Raw genomic sequence first — 19,623 nt, 5'->3', positions numbered from 1 at the left:
AAGCTTTTGAATAGTAGAAACATCTACTCTTGGTACCTGCTGAACTACACTTGTCAGCATAGTTCTCAGGTTCTGCTTGAGTGGATGGCTGCTGCTTCATCCTTGGAGTTGCCATTCTGCATTTGAGTGTTTTCTCAATAGTCAAGTGAACGTTTATTACTGTGTTGTGTCCGCATTTTTCTCTGGCATGTTATGAAGCTAAGATCAACTGGTAGTCTCAATATGTATGGGAACACAAAATATGCATATCTGTGCTTCAACTCTATACTTGAGATACATACTGAAGTCTCTAGAAACCAGCATGAGGTTCGGGTACTAAAATTAGGGATGTTTATCTGTCTAAGTCAGCATGAACAAAAGGTTGAAAAAAAAGAAACACTAAGGTGGTTGTATTTTTGTTGTGTTTTTGTTTTGTTTTGTTTTGAAAACTCAAGTTACTGAATCAGAAATTCCAGAAAATATTTTAAGAATAAACTGTGTTCAGTAGTGGAATAAATACGATTTTCAGATCAAAACCATTCAGTTCTTGTGGGGAAAAAGAAAAGCTGTTATCTTAAGGATTTGGGTGTAGTCCCCATGCATGTTTGGTTATCTACCTGTAATTTATCATCTCCTATGACTGGGTTTCCTTAGCTAATGGTTTTATTTTCACAAATGAGTGAATAACAGAGTGTTGGGGTTTTTTTCTTGGCAGTCCATGTGCTAATCTTAAAATTAGTCCTCTTTCCTTTTTGACTGGCCATTTCATACCACGATAACTAATTATGAATATGAGTATTCATTCATATCACAATACTAGCTGTATGGCTTGGGGTGTGATTTTTTTCTTTTGTATTGGCAGGAAACTAGAACTTGAGTGATGTACATATTGGATATCGCATAGCAATTACAGTATTTAACTTGGTCTCCTTTTGACAAAAGTGTCTGAACTATATGTAACCTGAAATGCCATTGGCATTTTCTGCAGTAAGGCAAGTCCAATGTGTTTCTGTCTGACATGTATTAAATTATTTTTAATTAGCTAGGCTAAATGCAGATATACAGATACCATTAGATAAGCATATTTACTGAAAAATAAGGTAATTTTATCTGAATATTGAAGACATTTTGTTTGGAAAAAATTGGAATGGAACTTAACTGGATGCCCAAGATTTCACAAAGAGGAGGAAGTAAAATAATTGTATCTTGGTTTTAGTGAGACATTTGGTTTTTTTTCTTTTATTTCATGCATGTGGGGAAGGATAATGTCTCCCTCCTGTGCATCATAATCTAAGTTAAAGTTCCTTTATATGAGAAGAAAAACATTCTTCCTCTGACAAAAGCACAATGGTTGCAGAAGGGTTGTGGTCCTATGCGATATCCCCATAAACTCATGAGCAAGAAAATCTGAAACAATGTTAACGGAGTTGCAGAAATAATCATGGCAAATCTCTGTCCCTTTGAAATAAAGCCTGCCTCCAGGAGGCTTCCAGTTTGTCATCTTGAAATTCTGGTATTGAGGACTCAGGTTCATACCAGGCCCCAATTCAGGTTGAGCTTTAAACATATGAACATGAACAGTCTCAATCATTCTTCCAGCAAATAAAGACTAGATCAACGATTATTATTTATGCTTCTAGCTCTCCAAATTAGTTGAACAAGATTCAGTCTTCAGATGTTTTTTATTTTTTCCGATTTTTCTTGTAGGTGTTAGGCTCTCTGCTAGGAGCATAATGTATTGATGATGTATGCAGGTTAACAAAATAAAAAACATTGTAACAGACGTCTTTTTCTCCTCTCTCTGCTTTTTGAAAGAAATGATTATACAATGGAACAAAGTTTACTCTCAGAGCTGAGTGGGCCTTACGGTCAGTGCTTTCCTCTATGATGAATTATTTACATTAAATTGTCTCTTTCCACAGATTGATATAGAAATTAATGGCGACGCTGTTGATCTTCATATGAAACTGGGTGACAATGGAGAAGCTTTCTTTGTACAAGAAACCGAGGAGGAAAATGTAAGGGCTTTGTGCTTCATGATGGCTACAATGCAGTATTAACAGAGTAATGTGTTAAAATTGTTTCATATAGTGTTGTCAATATTGTAACTTTTATGAAAGCTAGATTTTCTGTGACTGAATCTTAACATCACTTTCATATGCTACCAAGATGCTTGATGCTTTGTACAATTTCACTACCAGTGATAATATAGTAACCAATTCTTTTTTTAGTAGAGCATTATTTGAAAGATTTGTTGAATTTTTTTTTTACTTTGTTTTAGTATATTCTTTCTTGTTGACTGCAGTTATACAGATTGCAGTGCCTTATAATAATTTTTACCTTAAGTTCTTATAGCTTGTGCTACTGACCTCTGTACTAACAAAGGTTGTTTATTTTGGCATATTTTTAATTTGTCTTATAATTTTTAGCACAATTTTTCACAATTTTATCTGTGAAACTTTCACCAGCTAATAAACAGTAAGTTCTTTGACTTGAGAATTCTTCTTGTATTATAATACAGTAATTAATTTCCCAAGAACCTATTGCAGCTGGAAGCTAATGAGCCTGTGAAAAACAGGTATAATGTTTCTTTTTTAGTCTGATTTCCTAAGGATATGGGACCTATGTAATGACAATATTTGTCAGTCCTGAGCTTTGGTTTTGATCACTTTTGAATCTGTTGGCATTTTTCAGCAAGACAGAAGGAAAGAAGTTCTAAATACAAAGTTCTGAAAGGTTTAATGAAAACAGTCAGTTAGAGGAGAGAGAAAAAAATTTTGTCTCAGTGATGTGAAAGATGAAGCGTTAATTTCCTGTTGTTATTAGGAATCAGAGTCTTTGAAGGAAATGAGCTTGATCTACTTTGTAGTTTAGGGCGCTACTTGTTTACTGTGAAGGATTGGAGGAAACTCTCATTTTGAAAGGAGTTAAATACAATTTAAAGTGGAAAGAGAAAATGAGCAGTAAGACCCTAAATGATAACTTGGGGTAGGAATTCATAACATTTAAGAGAAAGGAAGGATCGGTTCTGTTTTAGTATATACCATGATAAAAATCAAAACTGAAAGCAGGTTTTTTTTATAGGTGTAGGCTGTGTTAGCCATTGATGGTAACTGATCAGTCTTAAGACTTTCAGAAAGCAAGGGTGGTAACCACTACCTTTGTCCCCAGTACAATGAGTGCCTTATCTGTGTATAATGTGTTCTGGAAGGCTGGTAGTTCATGCTGAAACTATAGATCAAGTTAGCTACAAAGCAGAGGACTGAGTTGTTTTTAGTGCTTTTAGACTTTTTTTTTCTCAGTATTTCTGCTACTGATCAACATGTCCTTGTGGTCACCTCTTGAAGCTGTGCTTAAGGTATAAACAATAAAGCTCTCACTGAGTTCTTGATGAATTCAGAAAGGTTCTTTCAAGTGGTCAGTCTTTGCTGTTTTCACGTCTTGACATTCAGAAGTAACACCACATGCCTCAATTCACGTAAATCGGATTTACGTTTTTCTGGATTATTTATCACTAATTGTATAGAATATTAACTTTACTTTAGGTGCTATCATTTTATTTTGAGGTTTTTCACAATGCAAAATCTGTGTGTCATTAGTGCTGTATAAGGCTGTATTTTGCTCTCCTTTCTCCACTTCTTTCTACTTTACAAGCAGTGGAACAAACCTTGGTCTGTAACTCTTAACTCAATGGAAAAATTGAATTTAATATTAAAGAATAGCAGTTCAGACTTTGAACACATCAAAAGTAGTATCAGTGATCTGGCCGTTTCTGATCACAGTGTAGTTCCTGACTAATCTGCTGCATAAGAGTCCTGTAAAATAACAGGCATCTTGTAATTAGTTCTAGTCTTACCATGAAATTGAGCTCCATAACTTTTTTCTCTTTCTCCTTGCTATGCAAATTCCATTCTCTTCACTTTTGTTCCACTTTGTCCCTTCACAGTGTGTTTCTTTCAGTCTAGGTGTCAATATCTTGAAGTTTCTTGTTATGATGTAAATAAACAAACCACAGGCAGTCCATTGGTGAAGCTTTTCCTTCAATTGAATTGTTCCTTCAAAGGGCAGTGAGCTGTAATTAATTGAGGGTTGTTTGTTGGTTTTAATGTGAGTAAATTATCGTTGAGTTTTTCTTTTTGAAAGATACTTTACATAAATAGTGTCTGACATGGATGACAAAACTGAATGCACCTTCACCAATTTTGTGGGTGACACTGAACTGGGAGGAGAGGTAGACAGACCAGAAAAAGAGCAACCACATAGAGCCACCTCGGCAGGCTGGGAGACTGGACCAACAAGATTCATACAAGGTTTAACCAAGATACGTGTGCAGTCTTGCATCTGGGTTGGAAGAATCCCACGCAGCAGTACAGGCTGGGGTCCGACTGGATGAAATGCATCTCTGCTGTAAAAGGCCAGCAGTGTTCCCTGGCAGCAGTGAAGGCAAGTGTGTCCTAGGCTGCATCAGCAGGAGCACAGCCAGCAGATGGAAGGATATGGGATTGGCCCACTCAACCCAGTATATGTTAGGCCAAACCTGGAACACAGTTCTGGTCTCCCCAGTTCAGGAGGTACATGGAAAATTGGAGAGAGTCCAGTGGAGAGCCACCCAGATGATCAGAGGGTTGGAGAAGTTGAAATAGGAAGAAAGGTTGCTGGAATTGGCTGTGTTCAGCCTGGAGAAGAAAAGGCTCGGGGGCTCTAACCACAGTCTTGCAATACCTACAAGGTAGTTGTAGAGCAGACAAAGGCACTCTCTTCACAAGGGTGCCTGGTGATAAGACAAGGGGGAAATTCCAGATGGATATAAGAAAAATCCTTCACTGTGAGAACAATGTAACACAGGAATAGGTTGCCTAGAGAAGTGGTAGACTCACTCGCTGGAAATATTCAGCTGTTGGCTTGACGAGGCCCTGGATATAACCTAAACTGAGGCCCTGCTTTCAACAGAAGATTGGACCAGATGGTCTCCAGATGTCCCTTCCAACCTACACCTTTCTATGAATCTGTTTCAAAATAAATAGACAGCAGTGGATTTAATTAGCCTATTTTTATTAACACATTTACTATGCATGGATAGAACTGGTGTGCTCAAGGGCAGATAATTTCAGAAACATTCCACTGACTGGGTATTTGTTTTACTAGCAAAATCAATTGTTTATGTCTGAAACTGTAAGAATACCAACATTCATTTTTCTGAACTTTTTGTAATCCCTCTAATGAACTTGGTTCCTTTCTGGATATCAGCTTCATACTACTGGGCTATTGTATGGTTTTGCGTCTAAATATACATGCAAGGGTTCATCTGTAGCCGACAACTATCCTGTATGCTCAAAACAAAGTGAAAAAAATAGTCTGTTCTTTATGTTCTTTTTTTTGCTTAGGAAAAAGTTCCTGCATATTTGGCAACATCTCCAATACCCACTGAAGACCAGTTTTTTAAAGACACTGGCAATCATTTGAAACCCGGTGAAAATGAGAGGACATGTGTAAACTCAGAAATCCCACACTCTGTGGAAACAGAGACTGTATTCCCCCCGGGTTCTGTGAAAAAGAAAAAAAGAAGAAGAAAGAAATACAAGCAAGATAGCAGGAAGGAAGATCAGATCTCTTCTACTGGTACGGAAGAGATTTTTGAAATGGAAATAAGCTCAGATGATGAAAAAAGTGTTCAACCCCTAAGGTAAACTATCAGATACTTGCAGACTGCTTTCACTGTAAATCACTGAACATTTAAAAGGTGACTTGTACCTTTTCTTTATGCAAGTAATGCATAAGTTTCAATAGGCTCTGAGTAGGCTTTTCCTCAAACAAACAAAACTCCAAACCATTATCTTCCACATCTTTACAGAATCCTTCAAGTTTGGCCATTTTGTTACGAACATGAAATCCAATTAAGCCCATTCTGGTAATGAAATATTGTCGTGATCTGTTGTGTGATTGAGGAGAAGTTTCAGTGTAATTTCTCTGATGAGGCAGAGTGGTCTTCGGGTAACCTCTACATGAACTGCAGCATGGAATGCCTGTAGTACACCACATCTGAATTTGACTTCTCTGTAACTTGAAGTTTACTTTGGTAACTGAAAACTACATAAATGACTGCTCCTTCACATAGTGAAGAGAATTCTTTACACGTGTGTAGTCATAAAGGAGGGAAAAAAGTCAGTCCTGTATTTGAAGTGGATAAACTATTAGTAAAGTGGAGCTTGCGGTAAAGTGGTAGCACATACTAATAAGCTGAATAAGCTTATATGAGTAATAGGAAAGACCATAGTAATAGAAGAAAGCTATCAAACATATAAATGCTTAAAATCCAGGAAAGGCCTACACATCAGTTTTATGTGGAAGTTTCGTAGGCTGCTTAACAAAAGAAGTAGTTTTTAGACAAAGCTAGCTGCTTTATTGGACGGCATTACTGCTAAATGTAATAACTGTCTGAATAAATTCAAGATCTGGTTTGGGAATTGGATGAATGTTTTAGTGTAAGAGAATAAAATATAACTGAAAAAACTCCTTCAGTATTGGGTCTTCAAGGGAGTCTCAAATTTAATAAGTACCAGTCAAAAAAGTTAGTGCAACAGAAAAACATGAATCTAACTGTTATCACACCTGTAAGCAATAAAATGCAACAAACAAAATTTGGATTTTTAAAGTGTTTTCTAGAATGTCAGTGGCTTTCTTGGTTCATTTGCCTTATTTTTTCACTGTCATATTTGTCAATGAATTGTCATTTAGATATTCACTGCTCTGTTTAAGTCTGGGAATTGGCATTTTGTTTAGTTTGAGATTTTTCCTTTTTTCCTTTTTTTCCAGTTTAAGAAAGGCAAGATCTTTGTTCAGTCTTCAGTGTGAGAGTATTAAGACAACAATAAGTTGTCTTAGTGAAACCATCAAAAATAAAAATAACCATCAAGTACAGGAAAAAAGAAAATATAACCCATGAATTGCTTATTATTTATTTAATAAATTATTACAAATGTATGAAAAATTTAGGAATGTCATGCCAATAATGGGTGTTGTCATCCAGTGTTTAGAATTCAAATTGCTATTCTAGCAATTATCTTAATTTGACTAGAGATGAATAAAAAATTGTAGGTTTGACTGAAATGTCAAATGTTTAGTCACAGCTGAACAGACCATGGTGTTTCAGTAAATGTTACTCTGGTTTTATTTTTTGTGTGCTTTTAGAATGAAAGATTGAAAAGGCTTTATTTGTAAACCGCATTTTTTTACATATATATATATAAACAGAAATAGCAGCAGAAATGCATTCTTAGTCAGAGAAGAGTTACAATGTGAAAGGAAGAAGATTTTGTAAAAGCAAGCTGTTTTGTGAATAGTAAGTAAATGCAGGACTGAAAAAATACACTGTAGTAACGGAAGCTCAGAGACAGTAGGTTTGTGGCTGTGTATCTGTTAGTGGAGTTCATATACAGTCATTCCAGTGGCCTACTAAGGCAGGCAATAAAATGCCTTGCGATAAGCATACACTGTTTTCCTCCCAGCTAAAGATATGGTTGTGAAAAAATCTTCGTAAGTTTTCTTTTCATATCCTGTGGGGATGGTAAGGTGATATCAGCAGGTTTTGTTTGGGTGTTTTTTTGTTTTTTGGTTTGTTGTTGGGTTTTTTTAGTTATAAATGTGTGGCTCTTATGGGAGGGGAGAAATAGAAACTTAACTAACTGTTATTAAACATAGCTTCAGAGTGAAACTGGGAAAGGAAAAGGGAGGCTGATGTTCCAACAGGAAGGTCAAAAATTCAGCCACAGGTACCAGTATGTAATGTCTTATCTAGTTCTATTTTTACAAAGTGAAAAACAAGCTGTTTTCCTGTTTCTTGGAAAAATCCATTTCCAAGTGTTTATGCAGCTTTTTAAAAACTATATCCTTTGTCTTTTCTAACTATGATTTAGGTATCTTAGTAGTGCTCGACTTACCTAAAATAATACCAGGAGGACTGAGATTACAGTGTGAACACTCAGAAATAGAGGGCATTATTTCTCCAGTGCTAAGGGTGTTAAAAAGTTATCTGTCTTTAAAATCTTACATATTTATTTAGACCATGTGTAAAGTGGACAAGGATGAGAAAAAATGCTAGCACTGTTTATAAATGTTGCAAAATAAATAGCTTAGCATTGATAGTGCAACTCAAAGTTATAAGTTTATGCATACTGGTTTTCCCCTCTCATTTTCAATAATCTTTGACTGCATTTGGATTTTTAACCTTTGAATTTATCCACTTATGGATGAAGTTCGATTTTTTTTTTTTTTTTTTTTTGATGCTTCATATGAACTCATTTGGTTGCAAATTCCTAGTGAATAAAATCTGTTCAGTACCACCTGTGTGTCATGTTGCCACCCTGTGAAGTCATAATATTGAGGACCTCGCTGTAATAATTTTTTTATGTGTTTATGTAATTGTTCAATCAAGTAAACCTCTTTCCTCTTTTGGAGATACTTCACACTGGACACAGACAAAGATAGCATGAAACATATTTCTATCAGAGTTAGCTTGGTTTATGAATACAAAGGATGTACAGTCTCTGCAGATCTCATCTCAAGTCAAGCTGTCATCATCAAGTTTCATAATAATAATACTTGTGAATAAGAAGTGGAGCTATTAAGACATTTTTAGAGTTCAGTATTTAACATAGTCTAGACAGTCTTCCAAATGAAAGACTTGTGCAAATGAGGTAGATCACTGTAACTGCTTAGGATCTAATGGGCTGTATTGAGTAAGCATGTAAATTCTAAATATTTATGTATTTTAGTAGATAATGTTAAAATCTTTTCTCCATCCATAAGAGAAATTAGTGTTAGCATTCCAAAAGAAGTCCAGTGCAACTGTGTTGCTAATGGAAGAAAAATACTTCTTTTTTCTTTCATAATAATGGCTTAAAGTAATTTGTATTCCATTTTACACTCAAATTTCAGGCTTATCTTCCTTTTATTCTGTCCACTGTGTAGCCATGATGCCCTTGATCTAACCTCAAAACAAGTTAGTTGTATCCTGAGAATAACTATTTATTCAATTAAATTCAGAAAGCTGTAAAAAGATCTGAAGTACTTATGATGGAAATATTTAAAAGGGACTTCTGTGTAAAATACAATGCATGCCCGCTCAGTGGGTCTTACTGTTGGTGGTTTTTTGTCTGGTTTTTTTTTTGTTGTTTTTTTTTTTTTTAACAGATATTGAGTAGGCTTTCCAGTGCAAAACAAACCCCACTGTTCAGAACAGTGCAGTACTTCTAGCTGCTTGTTGTAGTTTATGTTAATTTGTAAACTCTTGGGTAAGTTGTGAGGCTAGTACCTACCCCTGGTTCTTACTGGTTTTGATTTGTGAAATGTGCAGTCGTAAAGTGCTTTGTCAAAACTGCTTTTTCTGTTTAACTTTTTCAGTGTTTCTGAAACGTGGTAAAGGTTATGTGTAAATCTCTGTTCACCTTTGGGTTTTGATAATATTAGCTGGCTGTGTAGAGTGATATTTATGCTATTGTGACTTCTTCAGTATTAACTTACTATGTGTCAACAGTAGTAGGTTTTTAAACTTGCAGTATTTTCAAGTATTAATAGTTTTTATATACATTTTTAAGTTATATAAAGGTGTGTTGCAAACCATGAATTCTTTAAGCTATACACTTCTTTCTTTTGATCTTGGATTTTTGGTAACATAGAAGTAACTTTTCTAACTGAATTAGTAATGCACATTTCTTATAGCTGACTTAATGTCCCATGTGTCTCCACAGAGGATCCTCAAATTCATCACCAAAGGGTGAAGAACAAAAAGAATCTCTGATTTATCACTCGAAGGATCACTACCCCTTATCTGATGGAGACTGGTCCCCTCTGGAGAAGTAAGTTACTTTGCAATGTCATCATATGTATAATGATTAATAATTATTAAAAAAATAATATGCCTTTTAATTCATTTTTTCCCCCTGATCTGTAAAACTGTCAAACATGCCTAACTTGTGATATCAAATGCAGCATTTGATACTTGGAACTTTGGGAACTTTCCTCTCTACTGTATGTATTAAACAAAACTTATGTCCGTCCCCGTCCCCCCCCAAGTGAAAAAAACCCCTTTCTTATTAAAATTCACTATTAAAGAAAGAAAATACCGTTAATAAGATTTCCTTAGGTTGAGAAGGGTATGGAAAATGAATATGTTCCTTCTGATTTACCCTGGCATAAGCAACACTTGATATGCCATGAAGCAGAAGTGTTGCTAGAAGTGTAAGTTAGAATTTGCCAGGTGAAATAATGCAAATTACTTGAGGTAAAGCCAGGTCCTCAACTTAAATCCTATTCTATTTCCGAACAGAGGATTTGCTAGTTACTGGAATACTAACCCAGAGACACCAGAAACAGCATCAGTTGATTGTGGATTCTTAAAAATGACATAACACAGCTCGCCCGTCAGGTTTCAGTTACAGTGGCCAGGGCACTTCTGTTTATACATTCAAGCTCTTCAGTTTCTGATGTTCATGCTATTATATTCCTCTTGCATTCAGTTTCTACATTTTTCAAGGCTCACCCTTTGGATTTCGCCACTCCAACATCAATCTCTATTTGCATAAGAAAGCATTCTGTCCATATGTGGTAGTACTTGAAGTAAATTTCGTACTTTTCCTGAACACTGGGCATAGGGAAGGGCATATAAATAGCACATAGCATGCTAAGCAGTATCTTGATTCATCTTAACTCTTTGGTGAGTGTCTAGTTTTACTACTTTTCAGTTTGAGCCCTCTTACCTCATAGCAGATACATTCATAGTGTTAGTGACGATTACTGGTCAGCCTTGTGTGATATCCATTGATACAGGTTAGCAGCTCCATGCACAGGTGCCTGTTCCTCTGTATCAATTGAAGGTAGTGCAGAATAGAAGAGACAGAAAATACTTTTTGAAGTGCATATAATCTGTCTGCTTGGGGTGTTTCTAGGGTTGTGGCCTCAGTAGAGTCTGAATCTACCACACCAGGCTTGGTGCCTGCTAATTCCCCCAGTGCATAGCTTGTTAATGGACAGAAGCAGTTGGACAGGAAATCCCATTATCGTTCCTTTTTATGTTTTGGGCTGACAACCACATCCTCAATTGTTCTTGATGAGCTGTAGTCTTCAAATGTTCCCCAAAGGTTTGTGGTTTGTGACTGAAAAGCAGTCAGTGTTTGACCCTCAGGATTGACATGTTATTGTATGGATTATATCACCTAGATAATTGTAGCATAGAGGCTGATACTCCTTTTCAGTTTATAAAACTGTAGCTAACATAGGCTAGCAGGCTATATCTGGGAGATATGATTCATGCCTCTCTTCTTGTTTACGTATTTAGGGGATAGTCTGCTCTAACAACTTGTTTGTGCATCATGTGAGATACCTAGGCTCTTGATAGTTTGTTTTGGTTTTTTTTAACAGGAAGCTACCCAGTACAGATAGCAGTGTAACAAGAGAAATGGCAATTTTCCTTTCCCTCTTTGGGGGGGGGGGGAGTTGGGTGGGGGATTCTCTCTTGCATGAGCAGAAGAGAAATGTTGCATGAAATTATTTCTCCTAAGCCACCAAAGAAAGATTCTATAATGTAGCCATTGTACAGTGGAAGAAAAATGGGAGGTTTTGATAACCTCCATTTTGAAGACCTGAAAAAGATAACTGTCTTTTAGTTGAGGTTGGTCGTCTTGCTCTTCAGAACCCTTGCAGGGAGCAAAGGGAAGATAACAGCATAAGTCTTTTCAATGAGGACATTTCTGTTTTTCCTACTCACTAGAATAAAACCAAAAAGCATAACTATTACCTGTTTGATCCTTGATACCATCAATGTTCTTACTGTTGTAACTAGCAATGTTAGCATGACTAGATCACTATTACAAGCATGGGCCTTTTGACTAAAGACTTCTCCCTGAGAATGATAATGGAAAACTTACACTTTGGGGGAAAGTGGAACAGGCTTAGGTTCTCAAAGCCCTGAAGTATTCAGTCTTTTGCAAGTAATGCTGAATATTAATTAGGCTTAGAAACAGGTTCATATGTCTGCATGGCTTCTAGTTGACTTGTGATACAGGCAGAATAAATTATTTGGCACATAGGGAAAATGAGTTCATATTCCTCCTGAAAACAAATACGTACACGTATTTTCATCAATGTGTTACTTTAAATAAGCCCTTCTAACAGTACAGAAAATGTAGTTTCTCTAGGAAATTGTTAAAGGGGAACTGAGGGGGGGAAATCTCTAAATGGTTTCCTTTTTGTACCCCTGGATGAAGGGATTTCAAAATATTATTATCTGGTCCAACCTTTCACGGAAGAGGGAGACTAGATGAGATTAATCTAGGCCAGCCACAAGTGGAAAACCTCTTGTAATGGGGACCACGTCACTGGGAAGGTTGTTCCAGTGAATGATTATTCTCACTGTAAAAAATTTCTTTCTTATATCAAGATGAAACCTCTCGTGGTGCAACAAGTGCAAAGACGAGTGCGAAATCCTGCACCTGGGACGACATAACCAAAGAGCCCAGTACAGGCTCAGATCTGTGTGGCTGGGGAGCAGCCTTGCTGAAAGGGGGGTCCTGGTGGACAACAAGCTGAACATGAGTGAGCAATGTGCTACTGCAGCAGCAAAGGCAAATCGGATCCTGGGCTGCATCTGCCGGGGCATTAATAGCAGAGAAAGAGTTGTAATCATCCCACTGTACTCGGCGCTGGTCAGGCCACACCTGGAGTGTCCAGTTCTGGTCCCTACAATTCAAATTCAGATATTGAGGTTTATATATATATTTAAAGAAAAAACAAACCAAAGTACTCTATGAATGTCAAAGTGTAAGAAGAGCAGCATTTCTATAATATGCAATATAATTGCCCTGTTCTGGAAAGGATAGACTTGGACCTGTCCCAACACTAAATGCTACTTCAGAACAACCTGTTATGTTTCCTTTTCTACCTAAGATCATAAGAGCAAAATGATTTTGAAATCGTACCTTTCTAGCATTTTGTAGAGTGAGTTCTTCTGGCTTATAAGTAGTCTTGGCTAAAGTAAGTTTCAGAGGTCTGTTTCTGATCTATGGATAATAACCGTAGGAAAAATAGGATGGAACTTTAAAAGGCCATGTAGTCCAAACACATCTGAAGGAAGTTTTCAAGTCATCTCCCTTCCCTCTTTTATCTTGTTAATGTTGTTTTCCCTACATCAGGAATTGGTGGTGTTTTGTGCATTTGTGAGTTAGGTTTGCAGGACTTTCATTACTCAAGTCTTGGCATAGCAAACTTAAATGCTATATTTTTACAGAGGAAAGGAACTTAAAGCTAATTTCTCTTACTTCTAGATAAACTTTTTTGGTTTGTTCTGTTTTGTTTGAAAAATGGAACATGGGCTGAGGGGAGAGCTATACCTACTCTACAGATACAGCGGAGGAATCTGTTTAGGGAGATCGCTATTGAAGTCCTTTAATGTGATTTTGGTTTTAACCTAATTTCTCACTGTCTGAAAACCCTGCTGGGCTTCTTGCCATGCTGCCGAATAATTGAAGCTCTGTGAAGCTGTAGAAAACTCTACCAACAGTAACTGCACAACAAATGCATTTTAAACACTGTAGCTTGCTTTTTTTTGTTGTTGTTGTTGATTTGCTAGCGCTTTCTCTGAGCCAGTCTGCCCTAAAAGTGATTCAGAACTAGAAGTTAAACCTGCTGAGAGCTTGCTCAGATCTGAATCTCACATGGAATGGACATGGGGAGGATTCCCAGAATCAACCAAGGTAAATGTATTTATTGTCTCTAACTTTGTGAACTGCGTTTTGGCATATCTAAAACTGTGTCCTAAGAGAGGATTGGAAATCAGATAATTCAGCTGAAATAGGAAAGTAGCACCCCCTTGTGGCTGGCAGATAGTCGAACTTGTTGAGTTCAAAAGCTGGTCAGCAAAGTAATTCCAGAAAACCTAGCAGTAAAAAATCTGAAATTTCTGAATTTTTAGTTAGAAACTGAAGAAAGCAACTTTAGAAATTAATTTCCTTTATTTTAGGCTAAGTTCTAGTTTATTCCAGAGGAATTGTAGCCTTGATAGAGTAAATTTGGTATCTAACGTGACAGCTGGTGTCAGAAGCCCTGGTATGTCCACATTTGTGCTTTTTTCTTGCCATGGTTTGGTCAAGTCAGCACTTCCTCTATGCCAGCTTTTTTACTGAACTTGTAAATAAGCTTGTATGAAGCTTCCGTTGCAGGGAACTTTCCTAATAAGGTGGGACATGGTTTATGTTGCTAAAAATGTTTAAATTCTTACCTGGTTTACTTGTGACCCTGATGTGTACCATGAGTACAAGTTTTAATGTTTAGACCAGAATAAAGCAAACTTATGTGAAGTGAAAGGATTGACTAGAGTTTTATTTTTCAGATAAGCAAGAAAGAGAAACTGGAACATCCCAGGACAGCTACCATTACTCCATCAGAGAAGACTCATTTTAGGGTCATCCTCAGCTCTGATGAAGTTGAAGATGATGATGATGTGAAAGATTCTGTCTGTACAGTACTGAAACCTGAGCCAAGAACTCATCCTCTGCTTAAGCAGATGGATGTTAAAGATTCTCTTGCTTCTGCAATCATAGAACCGCAAGATCCGTTGCCCTTAGATGCTGATCATCATCCCAGACTGTTGGTGGACCCTTTACCAGAAACAAAGCCAACAGCAAAAACTGACTCTCCTTCAAAAAAGAAAGGTATATAAGAAAGGTGTTGATTCTTTCCTTCAACGTGATTTACCAATTTTGAGGTCATATTGGAAAAAGTTTAAATGTGCCTTTTCAATTTTTGCTATTTAAAGTCTTATCTGACTAAAACTATAATTAATGTCTTGGATTTATAAATGCTGCAAGTAAGTCTGAATCTTCCACAATTACATTTGTATTTAATGTGTCTGGATAGCTTCATCTTAGTAATCTTAATTGTTAAAATTAACAGGGGTGCACAAGCGAAGTCATCATCAGGGGCCTGATGATATATACTTGGAGGACCTAAAGGCTTTGGAACCTGAAGTTGCAGCACTCTACTTTCCCAAAAGGTAATTTTGAATTAAGGTTCTATGGATCTAGGATTATATTGCAGTTGCACTATGTGAGTTATTACATGTATGATTTAGGTCTTTATGCACCACTTCTGATAAAAAAAAAATTGGACTTCAGGTTTCTAGGCTTTTGTGGAGTAATCAGTACTGATCTCGTTGTGAAAATCTGTTTCTGATTTGACAAGAAGAATATTGAAAGATCACGTAGGAGGCCATTACTGAGAGTTTTCATCTTTGTAGAACCTGTATGTTCTGCAAATGTAGAGGGGGGATAAGTTTAAACTGCACGCTCCTTTTGCAGTAGTACTCTATTTTGCCATATTGCTAGCTCTAGATAAGCACACAACAGGTTTTTTTGCAAGCCCTGTACATCCCTCCCAACTTTTTTTTTAATATCAAAAAAGACCAACAAAAAAAATCCTACAAGAGACTGACCTGCCTTGCATGAAGATCAAAATTCACTCTTGTTTGTTTGGTTTTTTTAATGAAATCAAATCATTTTATACTCCTAAAATACCCTTCAAAAGAATAACTGTCTAGTAAGACCGTTGTGAAGATACAGCTTAATAGGGAAGAAGTGTGTATTGGTTTGTGTTGAAACTAAAATTTTAAACTTTTCAGTACTTACTGATTACACTACTTGGGATCAAACTAATAACTTTAACCTTAGATGACAATGTGATATTTTTTATTTAAAAGGCCACCTTTCTTTTCTATTGTACTTTTTCCAAACACACAGTGTTCTGAAAACATCAAGCAATGTCCTTTTTCCTTTTATTCTTGTTCTGCAGCATTCTGGTAAAGACTGAGGAGCATAATATTGTTCTGCAAAAATGAATGTAGAGGATCTTTTCCTCATTTAAATCCAGTTTTGTTGTAGGCAAGAGAAATGTAATTATTTCCCAATTTAGGTGCATGTTAGGAGAACTGGAAACTGTCAATCTGGCGGTATTATGAAGGGTTGGGGGGGGGTGTTTGTGTCTGGTTTTTGTTTGTCTGGTTTTAAATTCAGATTGTAAAATGAGGTAGTACTTAAAAGGAATGGAACAGCAAGATAATTTTTTTTGAGTAATCGTATAGTGTGTTCTGTAACCTAAAATCTATACAATTCTTTGCAAGTGAAATACTTATGGAAAATGTGGACTTCTTTTCTTTAGTGATTCTGATCCTGGCTTCAGGCAGTGGACAGAGTCTGATACCCTTTCTGGTTCCCAGTCACCCCAATCAGTAGGAAGTGCTGCCGCTGATAGTGGTACTGAGTGCATGTCTGATTCTGCTATGGACTTGCCTGATGTTACACTTTCACTTTGTGGAGGTCTCAATGAAAATGGAGAGATTTCTAAAGGTATGTGAAGGACTAATACATAAACAGTAATAAAGCTTAGGCAGCTAAACAAATGAAGTGGCTTGAATGCTCTGATTTTCACCTTGCAAAGCTTTGGCTTATTATTATGCTCATGTTGAGAAAAGGGAATGGATAATCTTTCATTTTCTAAAATTCTCAAGCATTTGCCAAGCAGAGGTAGCAGAATTTAACCTCAGATTACTCAAGAGCACTTGATGTCTTGAGAAGCTATCTGTCTCCTTTTTTGCACTACATGTTGCGTATCTGACCAACCACTCTTGTTTCTGGCTGCAGTTACTTGCTTAGTCCTATATAAATCTTCAGAATTTATATTCTTTCCAACTGCCTGATAATTTTTCTTCTTTTTTAGTTTTTTTTTAAGCAATTAAAAAACCTTTGACTATTGTGTTGGACTATCTTTTCTCCTGCTCTACTTTTCCTATCCTAAATGTTTGTTAACCTTTAGATTTTTACCAGCTGATTCTTCACTCTTAATGATCTGGTTAATTTTAATACTGAAGTTGTATGCATTTTTGAGGTCATTCCGTCTCTAATGCATCAAGTGAAATTTAAATGCTTATTAATAAAGGCTCAGAACAGCTCTTTTGATAATGTGGTAGTAGTATTGGATTTGATTTGAAAAAATTATGTCTTCCTTGCAGGGGTCTTACACTAAATCATGAATTTCTGCAAACTTGTATAGTTACTAGTCATGAAAATTCTATTATTAGTCAGTGATTAAACAAACCTGAAAAGCTGATGACATCCTTCCCCCTCCGCTTTTAGTGTAGTATGTAGGCCCCGTACCTGCCATAGTAATTTTTAAAGAAAACTTGCTTAGACAAGCATGGCTCTCTTTTTCCAGCCTGCAAACTGAATTAGTTCCTGCCTCCTCCTTATCCTTCCTCTTCTAATTTCTTAATTCTCATTACTGTGACTGTTGAAGTGGTTCGAGGCTTTCCCTGTTACTGAGGAGGCAGTCACGAGACTCTTGACAGGTAGGCCATATTAGCGTATCTTGAGTGATGTTGCAAGATCAGCAAAGACTCTGAAATGACAGAAAGCATTTCCCTAGATACAAACTAATCAGACATCTTGGGGTTTTATATTATTATTTTTAATTAAAATCTGCTTCTATTGCAGAAAAATTCATGGAACATATTATTACTTATCATGAATTTGCTGAAAACCCTGGACTCATAGACAATCCTAATTTGGTAATAAGGATTTATAACAGGTAAACTCTCTATATCATGTAATTAGGTCATAGAAGATCTCATTTTAAATCTACCCTTTAAAGTGAGTGCATTTCTCAGCTTCCATTGCAATTTGTGTTTTTGATGGATCTGTTTCTCAGTCTCAAAGAGAATGATTTTGAACTGCAGATTTGCATTAAATTTAGCTTTAACTGAAGTGACTTTTTTTTTTCAGCAATTACCACTGATGTTGAATTGTATATATTAAAGTAACTACTTGCAGAAAACTTTAATATTAGTTGTTGGCAGCAAATATATATTTTCATCAACAAAAGGGCAGTTTGCACACTGATATTTACTGACCTCTAGTCAGGTTTTGTAATACCTTATCAATAATGTGTTTTAAAACAGGTATTATAACTGGGCGTTGGCTGCTCCAATGATTCTGAGTTTGCAGGTGTTTCAGAAGAGTTTGCCCAAGGTAAATAGATACATATATACTTTTGTAAAGATTTTGTATGTAGTAACACATGATTATCTCTTTATTTTGTTTTTCTATACAAATTAAAAACATGCCTAATTTTTCAGGCTACTGTTGAGTCTTGGGTCAAAGAAAAGATGCCAAAGAAGTCTGGAAGGTGGTGGTTCTGGCGCAAGAGAGAAAGCATGACTAAACAGGTAACTGAGACCTATTTTTTTTTTTCCCTTTCCTTAGCTGTTAAAAAATGAAAAAATTGTGATTTGTCAGAAGTCCCTCAGAACGCTGCTCATGTAGCTCTGTGTCACTGATGGCCAGCTGAGAGTTACTCAATGTTGTAGTAGCTGTAGCTGCTTCTGTATATTTAGTCTTAAATACCACATCTTTATTCACTGTTACCAGTTGCATCAACAAAATTTATTGTATTCATCCTGTTGCACAATATTCTTAAAGTTTTTTCTTCTAAGCCATCAGGAGTTGTCAGACCTACTCTTCAGACACTGCAGTATGTTTTATGAATGTATACACAAATAAATAAGTAGGTACTGTGCTGCATAATAGATGTTATTCTGAGACACCCCATTTTAGACTAAATTAAGCTTTCTAAACCTTAAGTATGTGCCTTAATTTTACTTTCCCCCCAAGAAAGTGAATTTTAGAAGCTTAGAGGCTGACAGCTCCTTTAATGCTAAATTCATCACATTAGACTAGTAGTTCTCAGCTTCTGGCATGCAGAGTTTTGTTTCCTGAAATAATAAAAAGCTTTAATGGATCATTTATTCATAAGCATCCTTTTGTTAAATAACTTACAGAATGAGCAATTCTGAGACTTAATATAGTTGATATATTATATTGATAGCTGTTTGCTTAAGTGTGAACTATAAATTCAGTTGGATCAGTTTAAAATGCTTAAAATGTCAATATGTTTTTATTATCATGCTGCTTTAGATACCAGAGACAAAAGAGGGGAAAACTGAGACACAAAGAGCAAATGAACTGCCAGCAACTATAAAAGAGCAAGTTAATAGTAGGTGCGTTCCTGTCTGAAGACTGTTTTGTGGACTGAATAGTGTCTTTTTTCTTTTTCTTGGTTTTTTTGTCTTTTTTCTTTTAAATGAAGAATTCAGTAGGAATTTACTGTGGGAAGAAAGATTTTCCTCTAAGCTACTGAAGAGAAACCAGATATGTTTGGCAAACAATTCAGCAAAATAATGTGGCAGCAAACATTGTAGGAGCTACAAACACACTACAGTTACTTCCTAAATCCTATTGTGTTTACTTCTTAAATAGTAACGTAACTGACAGAACAACAGTGACATATATGGTAACCTTTATCAATGAGCCACTACTCTGTAAATGTAGTGGTATTGTTTCCGAGATATTGTTTGTCATTCTTTTTTTTTTTTTGTAAAAGCCTAATGTTGTATGAATAACTTAAACCATGTGCAATTTTTTGTAACATTAAATAATTGAAACAATAAAATAGCGTTAATTACAGTGCACAAGTTGCTCAAGATTGTGGTTGAAAACTAGCAATATTTAGCACAAAACTGTCCCAGTCTAGATAATTTATTATGCA

At 36.1% G+C, this 19,623-nt stretch overlaps 1 protein-coding gene across 6 annotated transcripts in view; it reads left to right on the top strand.

Annotated features, from left to right (window-relative positions):
* LPIN2 (lipin 2) overlaps positions 1 to 19,623 on the top strand; it is a 43,811-nt gene that overhangs the window by 16,530 nt on the left and 7,658 nt on the right. For 5 of the 6 annotated variants that reach the window (XM_087755590.1, XM_009468551.2, XM_087755612.1 and 2 more), the window contains exons 3-13: positions 1,902 to 1,997; positions 5,364 to 5,662; positions 9,726 to 9,833; positions 13,601 to 13,724; positions 14,360 to 14,681; positions 14,923 to 15,022; positions 16,183 to 16,370; positions 17,514 to 17,607; positions 17,978 to 18,047; positions 18,155 to 18,244; positions 18,993 to 19,075. In XM_087755590.1, the coding sequence (XP_087611716.1) occupies positions 1,902 to 1,997; positions 5,364 to 5,662; positions 9,726 to 9,833; positions 13,601 to 13,724; positions 14,360 to 14,681; positions 14,923 to 15,022; positions 16,183 to 16,370; positions 17,514 to 17,607; positions 17,978 to 18,047; positions 18,155 to 18,244; positions 18,993 to 19,075 (1,574 nt within the window). Of the gene's footprint in view, positions 1 to 1,901; positions 1,998 to 4,198; positions 4,423 to 5,363; positions 5,663 to 9,725; positions 9,834 to 13,600; positions 13,725 to 14,359; positions 14,682 to 14,922; positions 15,023 to 16,182; positions 16,371 to 17,513; positions 17,608 to 17,977; positions 18,048 to 18,154; positions 18,245 to 18,992; positions 19,076 to 19,623 lie in introns of those variants that run through there. The other variant, XM_087755621.1, reaches the window with a different exon arrangement.

Source organism: Nipponia nippon, unplaced genomic scaffold (genome assembly GCF_047370975.1).
Source record: "Nipponia nippon isolate SJK-2023a ecotype South Korea unplaced genomic scaffold, ASM4737097v1 scaffold_1, whole genome shotgun sequence".
NCBI classification, from domain to species: domain Eukaryota; kingdom Metazoa; phylum Chordata; class Aves; order Pelecaniformes; family Threskiornithidae; genus Nipponia; species Nipponia nippon.
The sequence above is the reverse complement of the archived record's forward strand: the minus strand, read 5'-3'. Positions and strand labels throughout refer to the sequence as shown.